Source organism: Nyctereutes procyonoides, unplaced genomic scaffold (assembly GCF_905146905.1).
Source record: "Nyctereutes procyonoides isolate TBG_1078 unplaced genomic scaffold, NYPRO_anot_genome, whole genome shotgun sequence".
NCBI classification, from domain to species: Eukaryota; Metazoa; Chordata; class Mammalia; order Carnivora; family Canidae; genus Nyctereutes; species Nyctereutes procyonoides.
Genome location: NW_026575036.1, coordinates 19,467,908 through 19,480,436, shown reverse-complemented (window position 1 = coordinate 19,480,436; position 12,529 = coordinate 19,467,908). Strand labels below are relative to the sequence as shown.

The following is a 12,529-nucleotide window of genomic DNA, read 5'->3' as shown; positions in this document are numbered from 1 at the left end:
GGATATATATAGGGTACTAAATGAGAAGAGCATGCAGCCCAGAATACTTTATCCAGCAAGGCTGTCTGACACAGAGAATAGAAGGAGAGATAAAGAGCTTCCAAGATAGGCAGAAACTGAAAGAATATGTGACCACCAAACCAGCTCTGCAAGAAATATTAAGGGGGTATCGTGTAAAAGAAAGAGGAAGCCCAAATAAATAAGCCACAGAAACAAGGATTGAATAGGTATTACGATGACCCTATATTCATATCTTTTGATAGTTACTCTGAAAGTGAATGGGCTAAATGATCCCATCAAAAGATGCAGGGTTTTGGACTGGATAAAAAAGCAAGACCCATCTATTTGCTGTCTATAAGAGACTCATTTGAGACCTAAGGACACCTACAGCCTGAAAATGAAGGGGTGGAGAACCATTTACCATTCAAATGGTCCTCAAAGGAAAACTGGGGTAGCAATCCTCATAACAGATAAATTAAAGTTTATTCCAAAGACTGTAGTAAGAGATGAAGATGGACACTATATCATACTTAACGGGTCTATCCAAGAATCATGAATATTTATGGCCCTAATGTGGGAGCTGCCAAGTATATCAATCAACTAATAACCAAAGTAAAGACATACTCAGATAATAATACAATAATAGTAGGAGACTTCAACACAGCACTTTCTGTAAATGACAGATCTTCTACTCACAACATCACCAAAGAAACAAGGGCTTTAAATGAAACACTGGACCAGATGGATTTCACAGATACTGGGTCACAAATCAGATCTCAACTGATACCAAAAGATTGGAATTGTCCCCTCCATAGATCAGACCACAAAGCTTTGAAACTAGTACTCAAACACAAGAAGAAATTTGGAAGAAACTTAAACACGTGGAGGTTAAAGAGCATCCTACTAAAAGATGAATGGGTCAATCAGGAAATTAGAGAAGAATTAAAAAGATCATGGAAATTAATGAAAATGAAGATACAGCCATTCAAAATCTTTGGGATACAGCAAAAGCAGTCCTACAAGGGAAATACATTGCAATACAAACCTCCCTCAAAAAATTGGAAAAAAACTCAAATACACAAGCTAACCTCACACCTAAAGGAACTGGAGAAAGAACAGCAAATAAAATCTACACCAAGCAGAATATCTGAGCAGAACTCAATGAAATAGAGACCAGAAGAACCGTAGAACAGATCAACAAAACCAGGAGTTGGTTCTTTGAAAGGATTAATAAAATAGATAAACCATTAGCCAGACATTAAAAAGAAAAGAGAAAAGACTCTAATAAAATCAGGAATGAAAGACGAGAGATCACAACCAATACCAAGGAAATACAAATGATTTTAAAAACGTATTATGAACAGCTATATGCCAATAAATTAGGCAATCCAGAAGAAATGGATGCATTTCTGGAAAACCACAAATTACCAAAACTGGAACAGGAAGAAATAGAAAACCTGAACAAGCCAATAACCAGGTAGGAAATTGAAGCAGTCATCAAAAACCTCCCAAGACACAAAAGTCCAGGGACAGATGGCTTCCCAGGTGAATTCTATCAAACATTTAAAGAAGAAACAATACCTATTCTACTAAAGGTTTTCCAAAGGATAGGAAGGGATGGAATACTTCCAAACTCGTTTTATGAGGCCAGCATCACCTTAATTCTAAAACCATACAAAGACCCCACCAAAAAGGAGAATCATAGACCAATCTCCCTGATGAACACAGATGCAAAAATTCTCAACAAGATACTAGCCAATAGGATCCAATAGTACATTAAGAAGATTATTCACCATGACCAAGGGAGATTTATCCCTGGGATGCAAGGGTGGTTCAACACCCGTAAAACAATCAACATGATAGATCACATCAACAAGAGAAAACCAAGAACCATATGATCCTCTCAATAGACGCAGAGAAAGCATTTGACAAAATACAGCATCCATTCCTGATCAAATCTCTTCAGAGTGTAGGGATAGAGGGAACATTCCTCAGCATCTTAAAAGCCGTCTATGAAAAGTCCACAGCAAATATCACTCCCATGGGGAAATACTGGGAGCCTTTCCCCTAAGATTAGGAACACAACAGGGTTGTCCACTCTCACCACTGCTATTCAACATAGTACTAGAAGTCCTAGCCTCAGCAGTCAGATAACAAAAATAAATGAAAGGCATTCAAATTGGCAAAGAAGAAGTCAGACTCCCCCTCTTCACAGATGACATGATACTGTACATAGAAAACCCAAAAGCCTCCCACCCCAAGATTGCTGGAACCCATACAGCAATTTGGCAGTGTGGCAGGATACAAAATCAATGCCCAGAAATCAGTGGCATTTCTATACACTAACAATGAGACTGAAGAAAGAGAAATTAAGGAATAAATCCCATTTACAATTGCACCCAAAAGCATAAGATACCTAGGAATAAACCTAACCAAAGAGGTAATGGATCTATACCCTTAAAACTACAGAACACTTGTGAAAGAAATTGAGAAGACAAAGGAGATGTAAAGACATTCCATGCTCATGGATTGGAAGAATTAATATTGTGAAAATGTTTATGCTACCCAGGGCAATTTACACATTTAATGTAATCCCTATCAAAATACCATGGACTTTCTTCATAGTTAGAACAAATAATCTTAAGATTTGTGTGGAATCAGAAAACACCCTGAATACCCAGGGGAATATTGAAGAAGAAAACCAGAGCCGGGGGCATCACAATGGCAGATATCAAGCTATATTACAAAGCTGTGATCATCAAGACAGTGTGGTACTGGCACAAGAACAAACACATAGATCAATGGAACAGAATAGAGAACCCAGAAATGGGCCCTCAACTCTATGTTCAACTCATCTTTGAGAAAGCAGGAAAGACCATCCACTGGAAAAGGACAGTCTCTTCAATAAATGTTGTTGGGAATATTGGATAGCCATATGCAGAAGAATGAAAGTAGACCATCTCTAACCATACACAAAGATAAACTCAAAATGGATGAAAGATCTAAATGTATGATAAGACTCCATCAAAATCCTAGAGGAGAACACAGGCAACACCCTTTTTGAACTTGGCCACAGCAACTTCTTACAAGATACATCCACGAAGGCAAAAGAAACAAAAGCAAAAATGAACTATTGGGACTTCATCAAGATAAAAAGCTTCTGCACAGCAAAAGAAACCAACAAAACTAAACGACAACCTACAGAATGGGAGAAGACGTTTGCAAATGACATATCAGATAAAGGGCTAGTTTCCAAGATCTATAAAGAACTTCTTAAACTCAACACCAAAGAAACAAACAATCCAATCATGAAATGGGCAGAAGACATGAACAGAAATCTCACAGAGGAAGACATAGACATGGCCAACACGCACATGAGAAAATGCTCTGCATCACTTGCCATCAGGGAAATACAAATCAAAACAACGAGATACCACCTTACACCAGTGAGAATAGTGAAAATGAACAAGACGGGAAACAAGAAATGGTGGAGAGGATGTGGAGAAAGGGGAACCCTCTTGCACTGTTGGTGGGAACATAAACTGGTACAGCCCCTCTGGAAAACAGTGTGGAGGTTCCTCAAAGAGTTAAAAATAGAGCTACCCTATGACCCAGCAATTGCACTCCTGGGGATTTACCCCAAAGATACAGATGCAGTGAAAAGCCAAGACACCTGCACCCCGATGTTTATAGCAGCAATGTCCACAGCAGCCAAACTGTGGAAGGAGCCTCGGTGTCCATCAAAAGATAAATAGATAAAGAAACTGTGGTCTATGTATACAATGGAATATTACTCAGCCATTAGAAATGAGGAATACCAACCATTTGTTTCAACATGGATAGAACTGGAGGGTATTATGCTGAGTGAAGTAAGTCAGTCGGACAAGGACAAACATTATATGATTTCACTCATACAGGGAATATAAAAAATAGTGAGAGGGATTATATGGGAAAGGAGTGGGAAAAATCAGAGAAGGTGACAAAACATGAGACACCTAACTCTGGGAAATGAACCAGGGATAGTGGAAGGGGAGGTGGGCGGGGGAATGGGGTGACTGGGTGACCGGCACTGAGGTGGGCACTTGACAGATGAGCACTGGGTGTTATACTATATATTGGCAAATTGAACTCCAATTAAAAAATATACCAAAAAATGCAGTATATAACTTTTATGACATCATATTTGAAACACTAGAAAGCCACCTCAAAATGTAAATTTGGGTGATTTCTGGGTTGTGTGATCACGAGTAATTTTTGTATATACTTCAACATTTGAGCTATCAATAAAAAATCTGTTGCTTCCTAACTTAAAAAATTATTTTTATAAAGCAAACAGAAAAATAATACCCCTGCAGTAGAAATACAACCGTAATAGTAGAAATCGTATTTCAACTAGCTGACACTACATTATCAATCTGTAAATAGAAAAGGACTAACTAATCCATCAGTTGAACACATTGGACAACAGCAATGCTGAAGAACATCCAGGTTTCTTTTGGATAAACATTCCCCAGTTGAATATCCAACTATTCCAGTACCTTTTTAAAAAATATTTTACTTTTTATTTGAGAGAAAGAAAGCATGAGATTCAGGAAGGTTAGAGGGAGAAGCACACTTCCCAATGCAGGGCTGATGCAGGGCTCAATCCTAGGACTCTGAGATCATGACCTGAGCCAAAGGTAGATGCTTAACCAGTTGAGCCACCCAGGCACCCATTAGTACCTTTCATTGAAAATTTTTTCTTTGTTCCCAGGGTATAGCCTTGGTGCATTTGTTGTAAATTAAGTGATTATATGACTGTGAGTCTTTCTCTGCTCTTTCTATTCCATTGATATTTATCAATCCTTATGCCAGTATTACATTGTCTTAATTGATGTACCTTTAGTAAATTTTGAAATCAGGTAGTGTAAATCCTGCAACTTTATATTTTCTTTTTGTTTTTCAAATTTATTTGAATATTCTAATCCAGGAACATCGGGTATATGTTCATTTATTTGGATTTTCCTTAGTTTCTCTCAGGACTGTTTTATAATTTTTGGTAGAGAGGTTTTGCATTTAATTTATTCTATTTTTTTCTAATTTTATTATAAATGTAATTTTAAAGTTTTCTTAGCAGCAAACCAATAAAGTACAAAAGAACGATTGGCTTTAGAATATTGATCAGATGTCCTGCAACATTTTAAAATGTTCTTATTAGTTCTAATAGTTACTTATAGGTTCCCTAGAATTTTCCACACAAACTCACATTTTGCTCTTTATTTCATTTTCTGGGCTTATTTCACTGGCATATTCTACTGGCTAGAGCCTCCATTTCAACATTGAGAGGTGATATTTTTGTCTGTGTCCATATGTAGAAGGAAAATACTCAGTCTCTCACCATTGAGCATTATATTAACTGTAAAGTTTTCATAAGTATCCTTTATCAGGTACAGGAAATTCCCTATTTCTAGTTTACTTAGAATTTTTAAAATCATGAATGAGTTTCTTTAATTTGTCAAGGGCTTTTTATGCATCTATTTAGAAGATCCTATGATTTCATTCTTTTGTTCTGCCAATAGGATGAGTAATATTGATTGATTTGTGAATGTGAAACCAACTTTGTATATATAGGATAAACTCTACTTCATTGCAGTGTATCATTCTTTTAGCATTTTGCTGGATTTAATTTGCCAACATTTTGTTAAGTTTTGCATATATGCTTATGAAGATTATCTCTTTGTAATTTTCTTTTAAACAATAAAATTTATACTTTATTTAAATTAAAATATATTGTAAAATTTTTTCACCAAAAAATAATAATTTTTTGGTGAAAAAATACAATAAATATAATTTTCATATAAACTACAAAATCCTATTTTTCTCCAGGTAATTCTTATAAATTAAGAAAAACTGGTAGATATGGTCATACAAAGAAAACAAATAGGCAGCTAGTATCCTTGGCCTCTGATTCTATCTTGACCACCAATAAAAGTGTTCAATGTATACTCACCAGAAAGCTTATATCTCAGTTAAAATAAATCAATAAATGAATGTAAATAACAACTATATGTGGAAAACAGTGAATTGTTTTCCATTTAATTTCAATTTTCTCTTTGCACTCGTTTAATAGAGACAATCTATATTGAAATCCCTGGTGAAATCATAGTTTATTCTAGTTGTTGATAATTTCCCTAATTGCCCATTAGAAATTTTAAAATTATATTTAGACCAAAAAAACAAAAAACAGAAAAACAAAAACAGTTCACTCTAGGTTATGTCTTTAATTTCAATTTATTTCAGGAAACAAAATGGATTTGAGATTAAGTCTAAGTAAAGCATCCTATAACATATACAACTCATTAATACTTACCACCCATGTAATGGTCAGTTCTCTGTTGCTGCCACCTCCACCTCCTACATCTGAGGGAGCCACATTAGGTGCTAGAACAAACAAATAAACAAAACAATACAAAATAAGGTTATGTAATTTTTCCTGGCACTAGAATAACCATTAATTTTTTCTTTCACTAGGAAGGATAAACTGCACACATAATCCACTCAATTATAATAACAATGTAGCTAGCTGTAGTATGCATATAATCTGTTTTACTGACGAGATAAAGATTGATTCAGTGCCATAGGAAAGTTTGAGTTTCATTCAGCAAGGGGTAGCAAAGCAAATTTGCCCTCACTCCACACACATTTTTTTTTCCTGTGTCCTGTCATTTAATATGATTTTGAAAGATCAGATCCACTTTATTGGGAAAATATTTCACAGCTCTTTTGAACTTCTAATAATTTACTGTTGTGGTGTTAGTTTTATGCTTTAATCTACAAATAACTGGTAAATAGTGCCTGTGCATTAACATTGGATAATGTTTTCTCAAAATATCTGGCCATATTAGAAATCTAATATTGTTTCTGGTACTCTCACTTCCAGTTTCTAACTCTCTTCTAGAATATTGCCCCATCAGTGACTCCAACTCTCATATACTCCTATCTTATATTATCCCTTGGTTTTCAGTCATTCTACTGATTCTACTCTGGTGTCTCTCTTTCTTTAAAAATTATCTCTAATATTGCCTTCCTCTTACCCTCCATGCCATCAAACACTTTCCTGTCACTGAACTGAAGAGAACTGACATACTAATACTTCACTCAATAACCACTTTTTAACAAGGCACAATCTGTTTTCCACGTCTTTATACTACTGAAATCCCCTTCTCAAAAATCTCAACATTGCTTCTAACTGCCAACTCCAAAGACCTTTGTCTTTCCCCAAGTTAGAATGTCTCCCTCCCTGAATGCCCTTCAGAATAGTCACTCTGTCTCATCAGATTTGCATATTGTATCTTATTGTGTGTTGTGTCTTATTGGATTTGATCTAACTGGTGTTGTACAGATAGATAAAGCATAGTTTGCTCTGCACTGGAGGTACTTAGAGATCAGCTACTCAGTCAAATGGATGGCCTGTGTTTTTACACACAACTTTAAAGGTTCAGTCTGAGATATCATTCCCAGATCTGTGAATATTTTAAAGAACATATGAAAGATGAATTATTCCTTGATTCCCCAAATCCTTCCTTTTTTTTCTTTTTCTTTTTTCTTTTTATTTTTTTCCCAAATCCTTCCTTATAGGAAGTAGTCATACCTTTCTCGGCGTGCTCAAAGCAATGCATCCATTTACTAAGATGCAGATCCCAACAAATATTGTGAATAAAAACAAATACTTCACAACTTCTCCTGTGTTAACCATGTAAATTCTTTGCTGAATTATGCACATTAATTGCACAGCAACAAACAACATGTATGGTTCTCTTTATGCCTTTAAACCATAAGATGATTTCTGTTTCTGGTTAAGAATTAATATGAATTTGAGAGATTTTATTTCATTATTCAACTGACACCATGTAAGTGTTAGACATAAAAATTGAGTGCACAGAGGTGTTAAAAGATAATTGTAGCACTTGAGATAAAATACGTACTGAAGGCTGGATATTAAAATAAGTCTTAGAAATCCTTTAAACTCATATTCTGAAGTTAAAATTCTACATGCTTCAAGAAACAAAAAACAAAGAGTATGCTGTTTTATAATCAATGAGTAAATCAAATTTTGTGTGTTTAAGGACAAGTATCGTGGTCATAGGCAAATAATTTAAAAATAAACACTGTAATTTATTGAATCAAATATTGCTTTCATCAGGTCAAGTATTATTTGCCAAAGCATCTCACTGTAATCTTTTTCATTATAATCATTATTAACCTCTTTATTTAGAACAGAGATAAAAATGGAATATGTTTATGTTAGATGGAATTTTTTTCTATTTCATAATGTTGATTTTAAGCTCTTTTAACATGCTTCAATAAGTAAGTCAAGACTTGTTCTTCAAAGATTGTTCACTGAGCTTATGATGTTAAAATAAAAGGTAACTGTACCTCCTAATGGAGTGTTTTATATCTTGGGTTAATTATTGACTTAATGTCCTCCATTTAACTTTGAATATTCAGTTATAGCTTCAGCAGCTAAGGGGCATTTTTTTTCACAGGTAGAATTGAAATACAACCTACAAATCTGACAAGAATCTGAGCACCTTGGTACTCTATATTTGCATTCAGCCTTGCAAGAACAGGAAAAAGTGGGCAAATCGTGATTCCTTTCAGGAAAGTAAATTATTCTAAGCACAAGGCAGCTTATTCAACTTTCAGGTCCAAAGTGACTTACCAGTGAACAAACTAAACTTTCTTCTATCTATGCCATTAAACAGATTTTAATAAAATATTTAGGAAAAACACAAAATTATTGAATTAATCATGAATAAACAATATTTATAATTTTACTGTGAAAGGTTAAAAATAGTAAGTTTTTAAATTCGCCCTTCTGCCATGAGTTCAGTCTGACAGTGATTCATTAATGATATTTAGAAGAGTGCTTCTGTATTTAAATCACAGAACTAAAACTTATTTAAAAAGAAAATCAAGCCAATGTCATAATTATTCTTCAGTTTATAAAAAGAAACTACTGTTGCCAATTTTACTTTCAGATTTGAAAGCTTAGATAATTTGCATATCAGTACCTATTTGAGCTTTGCTGTTTTAGTTAACAGCATAAAAACTGGTTTATGACAAATCCTAAACTGTCAAAATCATGGAGTATATGAAGAGAGGCCCCTGATCCTAAATAAATTGTTGACTACTCAATTCTTGTTAATCATTGCTTAACTTGTGTAGCCATTTTTACAGAAATAAAGTCACCATAAATGTAACTTTCCAATTTAATTTGCACCAAAATTTTATTGTGATGTAAAACAAAATTTATAGGAAGAGATTGAAATGGTTATATATGTAATCCTCTAGAATCTAGAACACCAAAGGAATTAAAATACAGATTAAAGTCTTACATCTGCTTTTATTCTGCTTTTAGATATATATTCTTTCTGATTAGCTGTTAACAAAATCAAAGGAACTGCATAATATTTGGATATTCAAATGAGAATAGGTATTTGTAACTTAAATGATCTCCTGTTCTGCTGGTGGAGCAGATTGCTAACATTCCTAATGCATTTGCCATGTTAAACTAATGTTCTTTCCATAGTAGGTAAAAACAATATAGAGCCCAAGATAGTTCACAATAATATTAATATCTTAGGGTCTTATCAAGCTGAAATTGTAGGTCCATTTATTAATCTAGGCTTTGATCTTAAACAGGAAATTTAAATGGATGGTACAGAGTAAATTTGTTAACTGCTCAACAGAAAGATAATCTAAAAATAAGTCATCCAAGGAAATGCTAGAGGGGCAGAAAAGAATGCTACAAAGTGAAATAATAATAATGCACAGTAAAATTATTATGAAGAACTCAAATCAATTAGGCACTATTTGTTTAAATTAAGTAAAAGAATTAAAACTTCCTAGTTTCTCTCTCTTGGTGTATTAAAAACTAAAGTATCTAATGTACATGTGAACTTTGTTTTTCATATGAAACAAATTATATTTGGTAATGGGTTCTTCTAAATCATAATGCACAAATACCACTGTGGCTTTGATCGCTGCTTCTCTTTTCATCCTCTATTAACTTCCAACTGTGATTGTCAGAACCACAATCTCACCCTTCCTGTTCCTCTCTTTTTCTCCTACAAATAATTTTGTAGCACTAAAGATAACAACGTAAACAGAATCTGATTCCAGTCTTGAAGATGCAGTTTCTTTAATGTAGCAACAACTAAATATGTACAACGAGGTTTTAATTCAATGTTCAAATATCCCCAATTTGTGACAGTTTGCTGAATGAATGAAGAAGCCTAGTTTAATGAAAGACTCATCTAGAAATGACTTTTACACACCACACCTAACTAGATACTCAGATCAGCACTTTGAAATAAGTATACAGAGAAGTAGCATTATCCTCTTTTCACAGGAAAAGCAAATGAATCCCAAAAGAAGTTACTTAGCTAACCAGGTCACACTGCCTACATCTAGAGAAGATACAGCTTTAACACAGGCATCCTCTGGCTTAAAAAAATCTATGCTTTTTTTGCTACTTCAAAATAGCTAAAAAAATTAAAAATAAAATTAAAACTAAAACTCTATACAAGGGATGAAAGTGATGATTCTTGTATTATTTTTTTCTCTTTTCCCTCTTAGGTTGATCTGGCATAAATAAATGCCAAAGCTGTCAAAACAAACCCAAATGCACCATTTTAGGATATCAACTCACCAACTGCACCTGCAGATCCATTAACTATGAGGGTATGTCTTATAATGACGCATTATTTTGAAGGATGCTTTTGTTATCTCTTTCTTACAGTCAAAATTAAATGGGCTACAATGAATTACAAACACATCTTCTAATTCTTCATTTGGGACCATCCATTTTATAATGCACTTGTCTGAATCCAAAGAATATATGCAACTGCGCCATGTGATCTTAACATTAAGTAATTGGACAGATAAGGGCATGTGCTGCATTAGATAATGTTGTGTCTTTCAATCAGCATAATGAGGTACAGGGGCAACCTTTCCATCAAATGGGAACCAGCCTTTATCCCACCTAACATGCTGGCATCTTTTACAGAGTTGTTATAATGGTACATGACAAGACAAACATCCCCTTGTTTTAAAAAAGTATTTTTATTTTTTTGTAAGTGTGAACAATGTAAATGTCCAATTTCATGCATATTAAGCTTTTAAAAAGCAGGATGAAAACAAAAAACAGCATTTAAAGAGAAATTCTGTTGAATTTTACTATATTGAGTATACAAAATTCTTCCTCCAAGATGATTAGACATTGCATAAAATTATGATCCTATGCTTTTAAAAAATAGAAATGTATTGCCAAATGAGATAATCAATTATAGAGCAGACAATATTTTCTTATAAGTATATTAAAGTTTAAAATGAGAATTAATGGCATAATAAATAAATTTTATTCAGCAAACATGCACAAGATAGTACTGCTTTCCTTATAAGTTTTTTAATCATTAAAAATAATCTCATGGAATAAATAATTTCCATCTAGAGATGAGAAAACCAAGGCTGAGAGAGGTTAAATAATCTGCCTCTAATCAAAGGCTTTAAATGATGGCACCAAAAGTCTACTGAAGAATCCATGTCCTGGAACTTCAATACTATACTGTGTCCTTTCAGAAAGTGGTTTAAGAGCAGAGCTTTTAGAATTAGAAAGTCCTGGATTTGAATCCAACTCTTCACATTAGCTAGGTTGTAATCTTAACTTCCTTCTCTGTAAAACTGGGAATAATAATAATACCAATTTTAAGAAGTTATTGTGAGAATTAAGTGGAGCAAGGTAAATAGAAAGCTTAGCACCATGTCTGGTAATATGTAGCAAGTGCTGAAATGCTGGTAGCCATAAAAGTTAATTAATACAAGACCCTGTAGTTTTTCTTATGAAAGATTAATGAAAGTGTTAGAGGTTATAGCATTTATTTTTTTCACAATATAAAGGAATGAATCATCTCATTATATCACTATAGGGCTGTACCTGGCATTGGAACCAAGACTGTACCACTTTGTATGTCTGTTTGTTTGTTTTGGGTCTAAAGGCTTTCAAAGATTTGCAAGTTATTTTCTAAGCACACTAGAGAATTAATTCATTTACAAAATACCATCTGAGCAAATACAAGGTAAAATGCAATACTTAAAAAAGGTGTTGCCAAAAATTTGTTGGTTGAAAGAAACAATCTTGCCAACATTTTATGTTTGATGCCTAAAACAAGTTTTTCCCAGCATTTCTAAGGGTAAGAAGATACTCAGGTTGAAAAGTCTTCAGAGTTTCATACAAACTGTTGGTAGTATGTCAAAAGGGTCCTGATTGTCTAAATACGATATTAAATATAAATTATATTCACAGATTCAGATTTAAAAATTATACTGAATCTTTCTCCTAGACACTTTTCTTATTATTCCTAAAAACATTTATTTATTTCTACTTTGAGATTAAAAAAAATCTTGAAATAATTCTTTCCAGATAATCAAGCTATATATAACAAATCAGTCACTTTCTGAGACTAAATAATTAAGATATTGTTCGTAT

General features: G+C 33.7%; 1 protein-coding gene across 3 annotated transcripts in view; it reads right to left on the bottom strand.

Moving 5' to 3' along the window:
• CNTN1 (contactin 1) overlaps nt 1-12,529 on the bottom strand; it is a 347,447-nt gene that overhangs the window by 55,115 nt on the left and 279,803 nt on the right. For all 3 annotated transcript variants that reach the window (XM_055318909.1, XM_055318908.1, XM_055318911.1), the window contains one exon: nt 6,350-6,420. In XM_055318909.1, the coding sequence (XP_055174884.1) occupies nt 6,350-6,420 (71 nt within the window). The remainder of the gene's footprint in view (nt 1-6,349; nt 6,421-12,529) is intronic.